This window comes from Hevea brasiliensis, chromosome 1 (genome assembly GCF_030052815.1).
Source record: "Hevea brasiliensis isolate MT/VB/25A 57/8 chromosome 1, ASM3005281v1, whole genome shotgun sequence".
NCBI classification, from domain to species: domain Eukaryota; kingdom Viridiplantae; phylum Streptophyta; class Magnoliopsida; order Malpighiales; family Euphorbiaceae; genus Hevea; species Hevea brasiliensis.
The window spans coordinates 3,641,667-3,660,517 of record NC_079493.1 but is presented as its reverse complement, the minus strand read 5'-3'; the positions used below and the strand labels follow the sequence as shown (position 1 = coordinate 3,660,517).

Below are 18,851 nucleotides of genomic sequence, written 5' to 3'. Positions count from 1 at the left end.
TCTAAGATAATTTACAATGATGCCCTTTTTTTTTAAAGTCAATCTCTCTTGTTTTTAAGTAACAATCAATTCGATTTGGTGTATTCTATGATTATTTTATTTAATTATAAAATAAATTTATAAAAAAAATAAAATAATTTAATAAAATTTTATGATTTATTTTATATAATTTTTATAAATGAATATATATTCTTAAAGTAATTAATTATAAAAATTTTATTAACTTAATTAAATAGTGAAGTTTCTTTATATAAACAAAAAAATATACACATAATATATTTTTTAAAATCTAATAGATAAATTATATAGAGTAAATTGCATTAAAAATTTGTAGAAAAAAATTATTCATTCATTATAATAAATTGGGTTAAGTTAAATAATTATTTGTATTACATATAGTCTTCATAATAATTTTTTTATTAAATTAATATATTTTTAATAATTAATTACTTTATAAAAAAAATATAACAATTTAAATAAATTATATAAGATAAATGGTTGTAATTAATTACTTTATAAAAAAATATAACAATTTAAATAAATTATATAAAATAAATGATAAAATTTTATTAAATCATCTTATTTTATTAAATAAAGTAATCATAGAATATATCAATTAATTTTTAAAATTTAATTTTGTTAATAAATTAATTACCACCATCTAAATTTATTAATTATTTTATAATTTAAAATAATTTAATCTTTAAAATTTTATTTTATTAATAAAATAATATTTAAAATTTTATTACTAAAATAGTCTTTAAATTTAAATATTATTAATCATTTATTTTCAATTATTTAAAATAATTTATATAATTATTTGGATATAACGTAAATAATTAATTAAATACTAAATTTAGATTTAGAAACTATTTTATTAATAAAATAAAATTTTAAAAATTAAATTATTTTAAATTAAAAAGTAATTAACGGTACATTATGGCCTAATTTGTTAAAGAAATTTAAATTTAAGGATTAAATGCTTACTAAAAACAAATTTGGATTTTAATATACCCAAAAACTTAGTTGTAAATCAAATTTTTTTCTATAAGGAAAATATCTTTCCAATCGCTTAACTAAGTTAGAGTCTCATTGACATGAGGTTGTTTATTTTTAATATTGTGTATTTTCAATTTAATTAAAATTAAAAAATAAATAAATAAAAAATAAAAAATAAAAAAAGAAAGAGAAACGGCTGTTGCTGGGCAAAGAAGACTAGCGATAGCCTTTTAAATTAAGAAGAAAAGAGATTGTTTTGAGAGAAAAATAGAGAGAGATCCACTCATTATCTTAAAATAACCATTTATGCAATTTGGAGGTCCTATAAGACTATTCTTAAGGATTTTTTTTTCTTAATAACATTTTGCTAAGATATTAAACATGTATTATCATCATAATAATTACTTTATATGATTATTTAGTTTCATATAAAATATAATTACTTTATTATAAAAAATAAGATAATTTAATATAAATTTATAATTTATCTAATGAAATTTTTGTAAAATAATTTTCTAATTTATAAAAGTAATTAATTATGAATATTTTATTAACTTGATAAAAAAAAGTTTTACATAAAAAATAAAAAAAAAATTTAAAAATTTAATAAATCATAATTTTTTAACAAAATTTATCATATAATTTATTTTTTAATTGATAATTGTCACGACTCAATTTATGGGCCGGATCGGCACTAGGACTTAAGACGGCGTAAAGCCCTTGAGACTCGTAGTAAGCGTTATTGTTCTCAAATCCATAACCAATGCCTGAAAACTTAGGCCCAACATGTAAATAAAATAAAATATTTTTATTCAGGTCAATCAAATCTAATAACTATAAAAAACTTAAGTCAAGGGAGCCCCGCTCAACCCTGATACTATCACTTATAAATTGTTTAAATATCATACAAATTTTTATTTATTAATCTCAATAATTTAAATTAACACGATTTCTAACAATGTACATACTACTATTAACACATGCGGAGTTTTAGATTTCAAATTTAGAAAAAATAATAAAATAATTAAATAACTGATATTAAATCTGCAAGGAATAAAGCAGATTGCTCTATAAAAAAATTCCTCCTGTAGCCTGGAAAAATAGGTAAACAGGAGTGAGCGTTCGACTCAGATAGTAAAATACTTATTTTAACTACAATTTCTATAACTATCTAAAGCTAATGCATCCTAAAGAGTGGAATGCAACACCATCAAAATTTTCATACAAATTACATCATAACAACAAAAAGGTAATTTGGAGTACTCACATACCCAATAATATTCAAACAGTACATATGCGGGGGCTGATTCCTTATACAGCTCTCTTAATCCAACATCTGCCAGCGAGTATCTCTCAAGTCGAACTTTCGCTTGATAAACTAAATGCGGGGGCCAGCGATATCATCTCGAGCCATGCCTACCATGACTTATCCATAGAGGACCGAGTCTTAGTGAGTGTCTCTCAAGCCATATCTACCTGTCCTATCCATATCCAATACCACACACCATAGGCACGCTAACGCACGCACACTGTTCTAAGTTACCATAAATAACATAAATGACATTTCATCAATTAAGAATGCAATATAAAACATGCCTAGTATTTAACTACATAGATACATATTTATAAGTGATACATGGACATACCTGAATATATAATAATATTGAAATTATAATTAAAATTAATATTTTACTCACAGTACACTAGAGACGACTGTAGAGGTTGGGTGAAGGAAGATAGTTGACCCTGATCACCTACATAATTTTATTATTAATTTATTAGTGGTAATTCAAATAAAAATAAATTTAAAGAGACAATCCTAATTTATGTTGAAAATTCGGTAGAGTTTCCCCTATACCTAGGACCTACTAAACCTGTAAAAGAGATTCAAATAATATTACTAAATTCTCAATTTCCACAATTAAATCTCATCAATATTATATTGTGCCTCCTGGGCCCTCCAAATCAGGCAATAGTCATAAACTTGAAAAATTACGTTTTAATCCCTATAATTGATATTTTATAAAAATCTACTCAAATAAGCTCTAAAAATTCTAAAATTTTGCCCCGCAATCCTTAATAAGGTTATAAAGTTATTGCAAAAGGAATTGTAATTTTCTAATGAATATTTTATAAATTTGTATTTAAGAATATTACTTAATTCTATAAGTTTTCAACCGCTAATATGTTCCTAATTCAACCAAAATCAACATTCACATATTTAACTCTCTATCCTTAAGCTTCAACCAATCATATAAAATTTAAATATCCTAAATTCAGATGATCTTATATGCTCAGATGCTAAAAACCTAACTAAAATCCACATATATATTTTTAAAAATATTCTACAATCACATAAAAATTCAACAAATAGCATAAAACATCTCCAAATAATTTTACTTTCATCATATATTTTTCTCATAATTTTTCTTCAATTTTTTCTGTTTAAGAAAAACTACATTTAAGCAGACTGAGAAATAATGAAAATAATCTTACCCAAAGCTTATCTGTGTCTCAAAAATTTCAAAAATTTATTCCACCTTTGAAAGTTGAATCATCCTCAAAGCTCGCAGGAGCCATTGCCGGAGCCACCACGCACGTTGGCCGGCTGCCGATCGCCGGAAACGTCTGTCAGATCTGATCATACCATAATGTTCTTCTCCTCTTACTCAGTCCATAGGTGGTCTCAGATTGTCGATCCAACGGTCGAATTGTCCTAGATTTGACCAAAAAGCTTGAAAAACTTGAAACTGCTCTCCTCTATATCTCACTCATCCGACCACCAAATATTGCAAAATGGGTATCAAAAGAAAACTCTCGAAACAAGCTTTTCAACGCTACTTGAATTGCCTCGATCGGACATCAGATGAAGCCGGAATCGCGTCGAAAAGTTGCTACCCATTGTGTGTGCGTTGATGGGGAAAACTCCTCCATTTGCGCCACTGTCGGTGCTGCTTCGGCCAGCTGGTAGCTCGCCGGCGTTGTCGAGGGTGGGGGGACACCTCGGCGGCCAACCATGGTGGTTGGAGGCTCGTCAGTCGGAAGAAAAAGGGAGGGAGAGGGAGAGTGATGGGAGAGAAAGTTTTATGAGGGGGGCTACTGGGTTTTTTTTTTTTTTTTAATTTCTGGGATTGAACCTGGATAGACATGTTGTCTATATTTATTGCTGAAAAATTTTAAATTTTAAATTTTAAATTTATTTATTCTAATTATCTTCCTTTATTTTAAAATCAATTCAAATAAATCCTATAATATTAATAACATAATATTTTTTTTATTTTATTTATAATTTAATTTATTTTTTTTAAATTTGGGTTGTTATAATAATTTTTATAGTTTAAGTAGGATTATAAAAATTTGAAAAAAATATTTTTTTTGCAGTTATATATTATGAAAAAAAAAAAAGAAGAGTTGCTATCTGGCAGGGACGAATGTTGCTGCTCACCAACAATTCTTTTGGATGATTTACTTTTTTTTTTTTAATAATATTTTATAAGTATATTAAATTAATAAAAATATAACTTTTCACAAAATAAAATATATAACTATAATATATTTTATAAAAAAATATTTTTAAATTAATATTAAATAATGTGAAATATAAATATTATTTATTATTATTATTAATTTAAAATAATATTTATTATATTAATTTTGTATATATATTATAAAGTATTGTTTTTCCAATATTTTAAAGGGTTGGTCCTGTATTTTACTCATGTTATCACATTTTTTTGTTAGTTAAATTATTATTTAGTTTATTTATTTTGATAAAATTAATTAATTAATTTATGTATTTTGAAATATACTTAATTTAATTCTATTAACTTTTTAGTTTCATCCATTAATTTTTTATATCCAAATTACGCTAACGCTAACTCTTTCTCTTTTATTTTTCTCTCTTATGACTCTTCCTTTCTATAGCCACACATTTCTATGTCTCATTTTATCTTTAATTTTTATATGTTAATAAAAATTAATACAAGCTATATGCATAAAAAATGTTAATTTTCTGATCTCCAAGTAATTAAAATGGTAATTTAAGAAAATTATTTTCAATAGATAAAATATAAAAATTATATCTAAAGTATTGAATAAAGATACTTTAATAATTTTTTTAAAAAAACATAAATTTATATTTAGTCTCCGCATAGTAAAATTTTTATTTTCTTCTAGAAATATATTTTTTCAAATACTATATTTTTAAAATATATAAACTAATTAATTAATTTTAATAAAATAAAGAGATTAAATAATAATATTTTTAAAAAATAAAAATTAATTAATTTAATTTATTGAAATAAATATTAAATAATAATTGGACCGTTAATATAAAATTTTATGAAAAGATTAAATAGTTTATTAAAGTAAAAATATAAAAATTAAATAGTGTATTTTTTAAAATATATAAATTAAATAATTAATTTTATTAAAATAAAAGAGTTATTGTTATTTTTTTATTTTAAAATATTGTTATAAAATAATTATTTTATAAAAAATAAGTAAATATATATATAGATTTTATAAAACTTATATCTTTCGTGAAGTAAAATAAAATAAATATAACAATCATTTGCATGTAAAAGGCTATTTGCTGCGAGGTCTCTCTGTTCTTCGATTTTAAAGAAGCAGACACAGCATGCTTCTTTCTCTACATCCCTTCTCTTCGACGATACTCAGCTTCAGGTCTCTCCTTCTCTCACTCTCTGATTAGATATTGTTGAGAAAAATTCTAGTATGATTTGTTTTTAATCTGATGGTTTTTAGTTGCAATGATTACAGTTTAAGTGTTTCCCAATTCGCACAAGAAAATGTTGCTCCTCATTCATCGAAAATAGATCATTCCAATCATTTCCCCAAGGTAATTGAATGGCTTGCTGGTTAATTATTTTTATCATTCTTTTTAATATTAATTATGTCAAATTTGTTTATGTTTTATTGCTATAGGAAGTTAACTTGTGGAAACTCGTGAGGGATTTTAATCTCCTTGGAATTACTGAACCAGGTTTGAGCAATTTCTTCTTTGTTGGTTTGGAAATGTTATCTTGATGTAATTTGATCAAGTCTTGGTTACTTGTATCACTGCATAGCTATGGAAGAAATTAGCTGTGCTTCAGGATCTGTTGGGCTTTCCTATGGTGCCCATTGTAACCTCTGCATTAATCAGTTGGTAAATAAGTGAACAATCATACAATTCTGATACTATTTGTGCTGTTTTTTATGAGTTATTGATGTAATAGTAACTGTCTTTCTCAGGTGAGGAGTGGAAGTCCTGCTCAGAAACAGAAGTACTTGCCCAAGGTTCTATTTCCTCACCTTTTTCTTTTATCATTCTTTTCCATTGTACTATTTTCACCATACCATCTACAGGATGAAATATTCTAGCTAGACTGGTGCTATTTCCTTCTGCACTAATAACATGATGATTGTGCTTTAATAGGTCAATATGGTCAGAATAAAATTAATTTTATTACTCATCTATCGCCTGAAATTTTGTACTAGAAATCAATACAATGATATCAAATTCCAATTCTCTCTTCCTTTGTCTTGCTATACTCAGTCAAGAAGCTAGGAATATGATCTATGATATTTCTCCTCCTAATTAATAGTGTTAATTTTGTCCCAAAACTTCATTTTAACTAAACAATTATCTATTTTTTGCAAAGCTTATTAGTGGGGAGCATGTGGGAGCTCTTGTAACAAGTGAACCCAATGGTAACCCTCTATGATCTTTTACGCATCTTATACCTTTAATTATGCAGGACTGAGCATTTTTTTTTTTTCTATTTTATCTGTCTCGTATCTTTGTATCTTCTTTCAATTGGCTCTGATGTTGTTTGCATGAAATGCAAAGCTGATCGTGTAGATGGGGGCTATATTCTAAATGGGAACAAGATGTGGTGCACAAATGTGGTCCAGTTGCTCAGACATTGGTAATTTTGTTTAGACTGCATTTCTAACTTTGTTTTTTAATTTAAATTTTCTCACTTTAAACAAATGCTTATAATTGCTTAATGATATATTTCTTTTTCTTAAAGGTAAATTCTGTTCTTGATATTTTAATATGATCTCAACCTCAATTTATTTGTCATTCAAGCTCTCAACTCAACTCAACTCAACTAAGCCTTTATCCCAAAAATTTGGGGTCGGCTATATGGATTCGCTTTTTCCACTCTGAACGATTTTGGGTTAAATCCTCAGAAATGTGTAATGCTTCTAAGTCATGCTGTACTACTCTCCTCCAAGTCAATTTAGGTCTACCCCTTTTTTTCTTTCTATCCTCTAGCCTAATGTGTTCTACTTGTCTAACTGGAGCCTCCGTATGTCTACGCTTCACATGACCAAACCACCTCAATCTCCCTTCTCTCAACTTATCTTCAATTGGCACCACTTCTACCTTTTCTCTAATACTTTCATTACGGACTTTATCTAGTCTAGTATGACCACTCATCCACCTTAACATTCTCATCTCTGCAACTCTTATCTTAGATGCATACGACTCTTTCAGTGCCCAACACTCACTACCATATAGCATAGCCGGTCGTATGGTCATGCGGTAAAATTTTCCTTTTAATTTATTGGGAATCTTACGATCACATAAGACTCCGTGGCACGTCTCCACTTCAACCATCCGGCTTTAATCCTATGACTAACATCCTCCTCACATCCCCATCTACTTGAAGGATGAGCCTAGATATTTAAAGTGATTACTTTGGGACAGTGCCACTCCATTCAAACTAACTCCTTCCCTATCACCAGTTTGGCCTTCATGAACTTGCAATGCATGTATTCATCTTCGTTCTACTTAACTTAAAACCCTTTGACTCTAGAGTACTTCTCCAAAGTTCTAGCTTCCTATTGACTCCTTCTCGTGTCTCATCTATCAGAACAATATCATCCGCAAACATCATGCACCAAGGAATACTCTCTTGTATATGTTTCGTCAGTTCATCTAAAACTAATGTAAAATGGTAAGGGCTTATGGCTGATCCTTGGTGTAATCCAATTGAGATCGGAAAATCTCTTGTGTCCCCTCCTGCACAATAGTAGTTGCTCCTTCATACATATCTTTCAATACTTGTATGTACCTAATAGATACCCTCTTTTGTTCTAACGCATTCCATAAGACCTCTCTTGGAACACTATCATAAGCCTTCTCCAAATCAATAAAAACCATGTGTAGATCTTTCTTCCCATCTCTATATTTCTCCATCAAGCTTCTAATGAGAAAGATCGCTTCCATAGTTGAACGACTGGGCATAAAACCAAATTGATTGAGAGAGATAAAAGTATCATGACGTAGTCGATGCTCCACAACTCTCTCCCACAACTTCATAGTATGGCTCATGAGTTTAATTCCCCTATAGTTTGAGCAACTCTGTATGTCTCCCTTATTTTTAAAACTAGGTACTAAAATACTCTTCCTCCATTCATCAGGCATTTTCTTTGAGTTTAGAATCTTATTAAATAATTTAGTTAACCATGCCACTCCCATATCTCCCAAATACTTCCACACTTCAATTGGTATTTCATCGGGTCCACAGGCTTTACCTACTTTCATTCTCTTAAGTGCTTCCTTTACTTCTAAAGATCTAATCCTTCTAGTATAATTTACATTCTTTTCTATTGTTCTATAATCTATATTCACGCTATTTCCATTTTGACTATTATTAAAGAGATCATTAAAATAATTTCTCCATCTTTCTTTAATGTCCTCATCTTTCACCAACACTTTTCCTTCTTTATCCTTAATGCACCTAACTTGATTGAGATCTTGACATTTCCTTTCTCTACTCCTTGCTAATCTATAAATATCTTTCTCCCTTCTTTAGTTCCAAGTTTCTCATATAACTTTTCAAAGGCACTGCTCTTGCTTGGCTAATCGCCTTTTGCCTCTTTCTTTGCTATCTTGTCTTGTTCATATGCCTCATTATTATCACATTTAGGTAATTTCTTATACCATTCCCTTTTTCTCTTCAACGCCTTTTGTACTTCCTCATTCCACCACCATCTCTCTTTTGAGGGTGGTCCATGTCCTTTAGACTCCCCAAGTACTTTTCTAGCTACTTCTCTAATCTTTGATGCCATCTGTATCCACATATCATTGGCCTCCATATCTAGCTTCCATACTTCAGACTCAAGAAGCTCATTTTTGAACTTCACTTGCTTTACTCCTTTGAACTCCCACCACTTTGTTCGAGCTACACTATTTCTTCTGACCTTACTTGAATTGTTCCTAAACTTGACATCCAAGACCACCAACCTATGTTGACTTGTTAAAGCCTCTCCTGGAATGACCTTGCAATCCTTGCATAGAACTTTATTTGTCTTCCTGGTTAAGAGGAAGTCAATTTGGCTTCTATGTTGCCCACTTTTGAAAGTCACTAAATGTGACTCTCTTTTTATAAAGTAGGTATTTGCTAGTATTAGGTCGTATGCCATAGCAAAATCCAGGATGCTTTTTCCTCCTCATTTCGACTGCCAAAACCAAAACCTCCATGAACATTCTCATAACCTTGCCTATCACTTCCTACATGTCCATTCAAATCTCCACTAATGAAAACATTCTCTTCATTCGGTATGCTTTGCATTAAATCATCCATATCTTCCCAAAACCTTTGTTTACTCTCACTGTCTAGTCCTATTTGTGGGGCATAAGCACTAACTATATTTATTGTTTCTCCGTCTAGTACTAGCTTTACTAGTATAATTCTATCTCCTACTCTTTTCACACTACTCTGCGTCTTTCAATGTCCTGTCTATGATTATACCCACTCCGTTCTTGTTTATCTCCTTTCCGGTAAACCACAATTTATACACTGAATTACCCACTTCCTTACTTTTCACTCCTACCTATTTAGTCTCCTGAATACAACCAAAATACACCATTCTCCTTTCCAAGCAATCCACAAGCTCCATTAATTTTCCTGTAAGTGATCCAACATTCCAAGTACCAACCCTGATCCTCCTCCTATCCTGCTCCTTCCTAATTAGTCTCCTTCTATGATATCTTCTATTATTTTCTATGTCTATCTTGTGTTCTGTTCCACTATTTGTTCTATTATCTGTCTTATGGACTAACTTCTTTACCCACACCCGTCCATGATGTGGGAACCCTTGCTCACTTAACACCACACCCGGGCGCCGGCATGGCGCGTCGCTTTCGGTGAACGCCCTACACCCTTGCATATTTATCACTACACCCGGGCTCCGATGTAGCGCGTCGTTAGTAGAGGACGCCCCAACGTTTATATCATTTGAATCCATATCATAGGGTGTGACGAAATTTTTACGCTGGTTGTCACCTACCGCAACCCTCCTCCTTTATCCGGGCTTGGGACCGGCTAAGCACAAACTACTTAGGCGGAGTTTATTTGTCATTCAAGCACTAATTAAAAATTAGTTCATTGAAGTGACTATTGTACTATGGACTGATATCATCATCTGCATCAGTAAGAATCCTAAAGTGAGAATATTTATGAAATACGTGTGAGAATCTAACCTTTCGAAGTGAATGCCTTGATGGACACCTGTTGGGACATAATTTTTTCTTACTATTCAGAGTGATTTTAATTTCTGTTCTTGCAAATAAGGAGAGATATGTTAAATAATTTTTATACGTAACTACTTTAGACTTGGAGAATGAGGAAACACACATAAACATGTAGAAGCAAGTCTTATATGATGCTGTTGCAGAAACATATTTAATGCAGGAAATTTGGGAAGTACTTTTTTTAAACTATAATATGCTCATAAGCTTCTATTTCTGTTGTTTCAGATTTGGTTGGAGATGTGTTATTACTTGTGCTGTACTGCATTTTTCATTCTAACCTCTCCTCAAAGTAGCAATATAGTCATGCAGAGTTTCGTTCTTGAACACAATGGTTATAGCCTGTACAGCTAGTAATTTGGCTCTGTTTGCCTGTATCAAATTTTGTTTCATGAAGATATCTCTTATTTGTTAAAAGTGACATGTAGAGTTGTTTACAGGTTATCTATACGAAAACAGACAGCAAGGCTGGCTCAAAGCGGATCACAGCATTTATCATTGAGAAGGGAATGCCTGGTTAAGTGGACTTAATTTGCTTTTTATTGAACAGGGCAGGCCATAGATCAATTGTGGAAAAATGAAGAGCTTTACAGAAGAAATTTTCTTCATTTAAGGTTATAGCCAGTACAAGCAGCGGCTGCTGGTCCTTTTGGGGATTAATGATGTATACATGCATGTATTCTTTGTTACAGAGCTGGTCATATATATATACCCTCTAGCATCGAGTTAGACAGCTAAAAAAGAGGACGTTCCAAATTATAGGCTATTGTTTCATTTTATTACAATTTTTTTAAGCATTGGCAAAGCTAGCCTGTGGAATGTGGATACATTCTAAATATTGGAATGAGAACATTTTATTGGTTTTCAGTGAGGAAAGATTTATTTTGGACATTGTTAAGAGTGTAACTCTAAATGTTTCAGAAAGGATTGATGAGGCCTACTTCTCACAATTTCCAGGAAATTTCTGTGACAAAATAGATAGTAAAACTTGTATTCATGATTTAGACTATGTTTCTTCTGGTGAATGCAGATTTAGTACTGCCCAGAAACTAGACAAACTTGGGATGTGAGGAAGTGATACGTATGATAAAATGCTTTGAGCAAATTTCTTTATAATTTAGTCCATTAATCCATTTTCTCCTTTTAACATGAGTAGTGGTCTGAACAGATGTGACCTTGTCTTTGAGAATTGCTTTGTTCCAGAAGAAAATGTGCTTGAGCAGGAAGGAAAAGGTCTTTTTTTGTTTTTTGCAATATGTTTGTAAAATGTTTCATTTCTAATTAGTCTGGAAGCTTATTATTTGAAATAAACAAAGTTGCTAGGTGTCTCGTTACTATCTTATTGTAACTACTAAACCTGACTGGTTGCAGCAGTGTCTAATATTTACTTTGTGGATGAATAAAAAGGGTAGTGTAGTTTCTTGAGCACTTCTCCCCTTAAGGGTCCTAATGGAAACATTGGAGTTTTATCAATTTTAACCCTTGTGAATCTGGAGTAAAATTGTCCTTAACATAGGAAATTAATTGCTTTAAGTGCAGAGGTCCAAGTCTGATACGGTTTCTCCCCTTAGTAGCTGATTTCACTAAGAAGAAAGACCAAAGGATCGTCTTCAAAACAAGCCAAGAAACTTTCTTGAACCTTCAACCCTTCACCTTTGAAGATGGAGAACTGAAAAATAATTCACAAGAAAGGCAGCTAAGAACAAGACAAATTCACCTATGCTGATGAACAACCTTGAACATATAATAAAACTTAACAAATCAAGACAAGAATTTGCTAAGAAAAATGGAGACAATTCTAAGAAGAACTTTGAAGCAAAGCTCTAGCAATTTTGCTCAAAAAATTACCATCTGAATTCTGTCTAAAATGAAACAAAGAAGGCAGAAATATGGGTTAGTGTATTCTGCCAAGACATGTCAACAACCATGGGACATGTGCATCTCTTGGTTAATACACCAATCTCTCCTAAAAATAGATACAAGGTTCAAACATTAATAGAAATGTCAGGTTTAGCAGGCTACAAATGAAAGACAATCTGAAATGAGATATTTTGTCTTGAAGCTGAAAGTAGTAACTTTGCTTTTCTTATAAATAGTTGAAGCATGGCTGGAGCTTTTGGGTAAAGTTTTGGCTTCCAATCTTTGCAAAATGAACAAAAGCATCTTCAAAAGCTTGGTGGAGATGGGCTGCCAATTGTGCTACCACCTAAGCACTCCACCTGGATGCCACATCAGATGCCAACTAGGATGGACTTGCTGACGTGGTTGCCACATGTATGTTACCTTGGGCAGATGTCACTTAGTCTCTTGGCTCCTCAAATATGCTAAGGAATGTACAGCAACGTTGGCTTTCCTCCTCCAAGTCCAAACCGAATGCTTGTAATAGGTTTGGACTTGGTGATGTGCTTATGTACCAAGCCTTGAAGCTTCTTAGCCATTGCTCTAGTTATTGGCCCTTGGTGTGGAATTGGTGCAACCAGTTCCTCATCATCCTCTCCCTCTTCGAAAGAATTCGTCCTCGAATTGTCATCATCTGCATAGAAAGTAGCATGATCACTCACATTAAATGTAGCACTTACACCATACTCACCTAGAAGGTTTATCTTGTATGCATTGTTATTAATTCTCTCTAGCACTTCAAAAGGTCCATCACTCCTAGGCTGAAGTTTTGATTTACTTTGTGTAGGAGACCTCTCCTTCCTCAAGTGAACCCATACAAGATCACCAGGTTGAAACACCATCTTCTTTCTCCCCTTGTTAGCTTGAGCTGCGCTCCTCTCATTCACTTTCTCCATTTGTTGCTTTACTTTTTGATGCATTTGTTTCACCATTTCAGCTTTCCTTTTGCCATCTAAACTAGCAAGCTCATTAGTAGGCAAAGGCAACAAATCTAAAGGAGCTAGTGGGTTAAAACCATACAAGTTCAAAGAGTGAATAACCAGTAGATGAATGCATAAACCTATTGTATGCAAATTCTATGAATGGTATGCATTCCTCCCAAGCTTTCAAGTTTTGTTTAATCATTGCACGTAGAAGAGTGCCCACGGTCCTATTGACCACTTCTGTTTGCCCATCCGTTTATGGATGGCAAGTGGTGGAGAAACAAAGTTTGGTTCCTAATTTTCCCCATTAGACTTTCCAAAAATGGCTTAGAAATTTCACATCTCTATCACTAATAATTGTTCTAGGAATGCCATGCAATCTAACTATCTCCCTAAAGAACAAAAAAGCAATGTAAGATGCATCATCAGTCTTGTGACATGGTATGAAATGAGTCATCTTGGAAAAATGATCAATAACAACAAAAATAATATCATGGTCTTTCTTTGTCCTAGGTAAACCCAAAATGAAATCCATGGATAAATCTACCCAAGGTTCACTAGGAACACTCAATGGCATGTATAGACCATGCGGCCTTACTTTAGACTTTGCCTTCATGCAAGTCACACACGTAGCACACACTCTCTCTACATCCCTCTTCATGTGTGGCCAATAAAAATGTTCCTTTAAAATTTCTAAGGTCTTTGCAACTTTAAAATGTCCCATTAAACCACCAGCATGTGATTCTTTAACAAGCAACTCTCTAATTGAGCATTTAGGCATACATAATTTATTTTCCCTAAACAAGAAACCATTATGCCTATAGAATTTATCATATGCAGCATGTTCACAAAAGGCAAACACTTTTCCAAAGTCATCATCATTAGCATACATTTCTTTCACATGTTTGAAGCCTAAAAGTCTAGCGTTAAGCATGGAAAGTAAAGTGTACCTCCTTAAAAGTGCATCAGCCACCACATTCTCTTTGTCGTGCTTGTATTGAATTACATATGGGAAACCTTCAATGAATTCACTCCACTTGGCATGGCGCTTGTTGAGCTTGTTCTGCCCCTTCAAGTACTTAAGTGACTCATGGCCACTATGAATGACAAACTCCTTCGACCACAAGTAGTGTTGCCAGGTCTCAAGTGCACGCACCAAAGCACACATCTCTGTCATAAGTCGAGTAGTTCAATGTAGCTCCACTTAGCTTCTCACTGAAGTAGGTAATCGGTCTCATTTCCTGCTTCAAGACAGCTCCAATACCCACTACAAAGGCATCACATTCAATCTCAAAAGTTTTAGAAAAATCAGGTAAAGCAAGTAAAGGTGTAGAACACAATTTCTCCTTATGTAAATTAAATGCATGCTCTTGTTCTTCCCCCCACTTGAATCCCACAATCTTCTTTACAACTTCATTCAAGGGTTTTGCTATGGTACTAAAGTCCTTCACAAATCTCCTATAAAAACTAGCTAACTCATGAAAGCTAGCTAACTCATAAAAACTAGCTAACTCACACCACTCACAGACTTAGGTGTAGGCCACTCTCTAATGGCTTTAACTTTATCCTCATCAACCTCAATTCTCTTGCCACTCACCACAAATCCTAAGAAAATAACTTTGTCCATACAGAAAGTGCATTTCTTAAGATTGGCATACAAGCGCTCTTTTCTCAACACCTCAAAGACTTGTCTCAAATGCAGCAAATGATCATGCATATTTTGGCTATACACTAGGATATCATCAAAATACACTATAATAAATTTTCCTAGGAAAGCACACAACACACGGTTCATAAGCCTCATAAATGTACTAGGTGCATTTTTCAAGCCAAATGGCATGACTAACCATTCATATAGTCCATATTGAGTCTTAAAGGCAATTTTCCATTCATCTCCTAATTTCATGCAAATTTGGTGATAACAACTCTTTAAGTCAATTTTAGAAAATATGCATGCACCATGTAACTCGTCAAATATATCATCAAGTCTAGGTATGAGATGTTTATACTTTACAGTGATTTTGTTGATTGCTTTACAATCCACACACATGCACATGCTCCCATCTTTCTGTGGCACCAAAAAAACAGGTACAGCACATGGGCTCATGCTCTCCCTAACATGGCCTTTTGCTAGAGGCTCCTCCACTTGTCATTGAAGTTCCTTAGCCTCCTCCAGATTGGTTTTATAGGCTAGCCTATTTGGGATTACCACTCCAGGCACAAAATCTATTTGGTGCTCTATGCCTCTAATGGCTGGTAGTGTTAGTAGTATGCCCTAGAGCATATCATTTAGTATGTATCTTGTACATATTTTATTAATAAAAGGCATTTCTACTTTTCCGTTTACATAATATATTTATGTGTAATAGAAAAGGTCCATTGATATTTTGTTAGAAATATTATTCTTAAGTTGTTAAGAATATGAGTGACAATATTTCTAGCACAAAGTATCATAAATAGGTTCACAATCGAGGATACTTCATAATAAGGACATAACTTATCCAGAAAGATTGTATTCATGTTTGTTCCCAAGTTATTTATATGAGATATAAATAAGATGGAATGGTGAGTCTCATGCCATATAACAAACTTGATAGGCACTTATAAATGATAAGTAGGCCGAACCAGTGACACTTATGACAAGCACATGGAGTTTACTCTCATATCAGTGCATATAATCTTTAGACCTGAGATAGCACAGTTATCTTGTATATAGGTAGTTTGAGTTTGATACTGCTTTCATACTTGTACTATGTATGGGTATATGGGCATGTGTTGGCTCCTGCTAGTTATATATGGAGGTAGGTGTTGATCAAGAAGGAATCTGTTCCTCTAAGTAAATAGAGTTAAAATCCTATGTTCATTTAATTGTTCTTGATGTTTCAAGTTCCTGGCCAGGACAGATAGATTTATTCAGAAAAGAGTTTCTGATGAGAAAAATCTTTTAATCAAGAACTGGAATTAAAAGAGAACATAATATTCATAGCAAATGGAGTTTGACATAAACCTTGACTCCAGCTTGAGTTGGGATTTTGTAACAGAGAGATTCTAGTTCATGGTAACATATGATTATAGGTTCATTTAAGGTAAATCTTATTACTAATTGGGTGGCCATGGCATGCTATGCTAGGTGTTAACCATGGTCTATGAGGTTCATAAAATGATTTAGAGAAATCATTTATGGTAAGAAAGAGTTCTGATGATATTAAGAGTTGATATCATGTCTCATTGCCAATTAGTGATGAGCCTAGTAAGTCACACACATACACAAGTTATCACCTATTTAAATATGATTTAATTAATTAATTAAAGAGTTTAATTGATTAATTAAATAGATTTGGTTTGCAATTAAATTGCAAAGTCCCTAGCATGACTTGAAACCAAATCTAGATTATTGGATGTGTAGTATAAATTAAATTTATATTTAAAGTGTTTAAATATGAATTTAATTGATGAGAAATTAATTAATAGAGATTAATTAATTAATTTATATTTGATATAAATTAATTAGAAGAAGAAAATAATTATTTTGGGTTAAGAACTCAAAATTAAGACACGAGGGCATTTTGGTCATTTCATTGTGACACGTGGTACCATGAGATGGTGACACATGGCATAACACATAAGCTTGCCAAATGTTTTTAATCATGTAAGATGATTAAAATCAATATTAAATATAGGTTTGACACTTGGCACAATGTGATTGGGTCACTTAAACCTAGAGCTAATCAAAAGGTGACATGTGGCTAGGGTTTAATGTGTTAACCTAGCTATTTAAGTGTGGTTATGAAAAGAAAACATAACCAGCAGCCTCTACTCTCATATGTCACGCCACTTTGAGCCTCTCCAACTATTTCTCTTCATCTCTCATCAATTCAAAGAGATTAGCCATCAATCTCTTGAATTAAGAACACTAGAAATTGTTTCTAGTGTCCTGTTTACATCTCTAATCTCTTAAAAGGCAGAACTTGAATTTCTAATTAATAGAAAAGGCTTTAGAAGCTGTTCAAGGGCTGCCATAGGTGTTCTTGGTGTGGACAAGCTAGAGGGACAACATCTGGTGTCCTGAAGACAAATCTCAAAGGCGCAGACACGCTGCAGCACATCAAGAGGTTAGTGTGATCGTTCTTAATTTAATCTAGGGTTCTAAAATTAATCTGATTAATTTTAAAATCTTAAATGGAAAATACAGATCCAAAAACATATTAAAAGAGTTTTAATATGTTGTTTATCATTGAAATCAAATAGATAAAAATAAATCTTGCATGGTGCATGTGACCCTAGGTGAAAATTTTTGAATTCAATGGTATAAACTTGTATTTTTCACGCTTCCGTTCCTTCAATTGGTATCAGAGCCACTATATTTGCCATTTAGATTGTTGATTATATAATTTAATTGTGTGTTTGATCATGAGATCAAGAGATTCATTGCTGGTTGGATCATGAGGTGTGGCGGCACACATGGTGAAGCCACCATTGGTGGCGGCAACAATGGTTCCATGGGTGGTTCAAGGTTTGGCTTTTAATTCTACAATTGTTGTATGATCTAAGGCCTATTCTTTGACTAATTAAAGTGTTTAATTAGTTGTTTTAGTCACACAATTAAATTATGATTCAAATCAGAATTTTAAAAATTGTTTGAATGTGATTCAAATCTGAATTTTAAAAGTTGTTTGAATGTGATTCAAATCTGAATTTTTAAAGTTGTTTGAATCATATTTAAATCTGATTTTTTAAAATTGATTCAATAAAATTCAGATCTGATTTTTTAAAAAATATTTGAATGTGATTCAAATCTGATTTTTTAAAAAATGTTTGAATGTGATTCAAATCTGAATTTTTGAAGTTGTTTGAATGTGATTCAAATCTGAATTTTTAAATTTGTTTGAATGTGATTCAAATCTGAATTTTTAAATTTATTTGAATCATATTCAAATCTGGATTTTTAAGTTGAATATGAGATATTCAATTTAATTTAAGTATGTATGTTTTATTTAATTGTTAAATAGTGATATGCATGATGGATGATCATGGACTATAAAAGACCAATGTGATTGGATTTATTTCTTTTATGTTTCTTTGGGATTGTAAATTAATTATTTTATTTTAATTTATTTTGGGCATGTATTATTAAGTTTATAATATTTTTGGGTTGTAATTTCATTTATTTAAGTTCTTGTAAATTCGCCTTGGTATGCCAAGGATTACTATGTAATATTGGATTACAAGAAGTTCAAGGAGGTCAAGAGCATTGGTGGGACCAGTGGGAGGAATTCAATATCAAGTGTTGATTATGTACTCCTTCAGCAACTCTTGTAAAATGAATGAATGAAATGCACCTAGGAATGCCCAGATTCAATTCTTGGTGGCTCAGAATTGAATCCCTTAGAAAGTCCATGATCATACCATATTTATCGCTTATCCATGAATGCATGAGATGTATGGGAATGTATGCAATTATATGATATATGCATGCTAAA

At 31.9% G+C, this 18,851-nt stretch overlaps 1 protein-coding gene across 7 annotated transcripts; it reads left to right on the top strand.

The window, feature by feature from the left end:
* The first annotated feature begins 5,547 nt into the window (after positions 1 to 5,547).
* Positions 5,548 to 11,440, top strand: LOC110667335 (isovaleryl-CoA dehydrogenase, mitochondrial-like). Of its 7 annotated transcripts, none has more exons than XR_009147112.1 (9): positions 5,548 to 5,685; positions 5,782 to 5,860; positions 5,947 to 6,004; positions 6,090 to 6,169; positions 6,256 to 6,300; positions 6,666 to 6,714; positions 6,854 to 6,932; positions 10,778 to 10,883; positions 10,990 to 11,134. XR_009147112.1 is itself a non-coding variant. In XM_058142953.1 (8 exons), exons 1-8 carry the CDS (start codon positions 5,639 to 5,641, stop codon positions 11,078 to 11,080), a joined length of 516 nt encoding a protein of 171 aa, XP_057998936.1. In that variant the 5' UTR covers positions 5,548 to 5,638; the 3' UTR covers positions 11,081 to 11,440. The 7 variants fall into 7 exon arrangements, 4 of the variants coding, with proteins under 4 accessions (XP_057998936.1, XP_057998929.1, XP_057998946.1 ...); XR_009147114.1 differs by having other exon boundaries at positions 10,778 to 10,893; positions 10,990 to 11,127; XR_009147113.1 differs by having other exon boundaries at positions 10,778 to 10,902; positions 10,990 to 11,124.
* The last annotated feature ends 7,411 nt before the right edge of the window (positions 11,441 to 18,851 follow it).

What these genes read in the sequence shown, in the direction of transcription:
- LOC110667335 (XM_058142946.1), top strand. Translation starts at nt 5,639, where the DNA reads ATGCTTCTTTCTCTACATCCCTTCTCTTCGACGATACTCAGCTTCAG. An exon ending in TCGACGATACTCAGCTTCAG is followed by an intron (nt 5,686 to 5,781) that starts GTCTCTCCTTCT and finishes CAATGATTACAG; the next exon opens with TTTAAGTGTTTCCCAATTCG. An exon ending in ACCTCTGCATTAATCAGTTG is followed by an intron (nt 6,170 to 6,255) that starts GTAAATAAGTGA and finishes TGTCTTTCTCAG; the next exon opens with GTGAGGAGTGGAAGTCCTGC.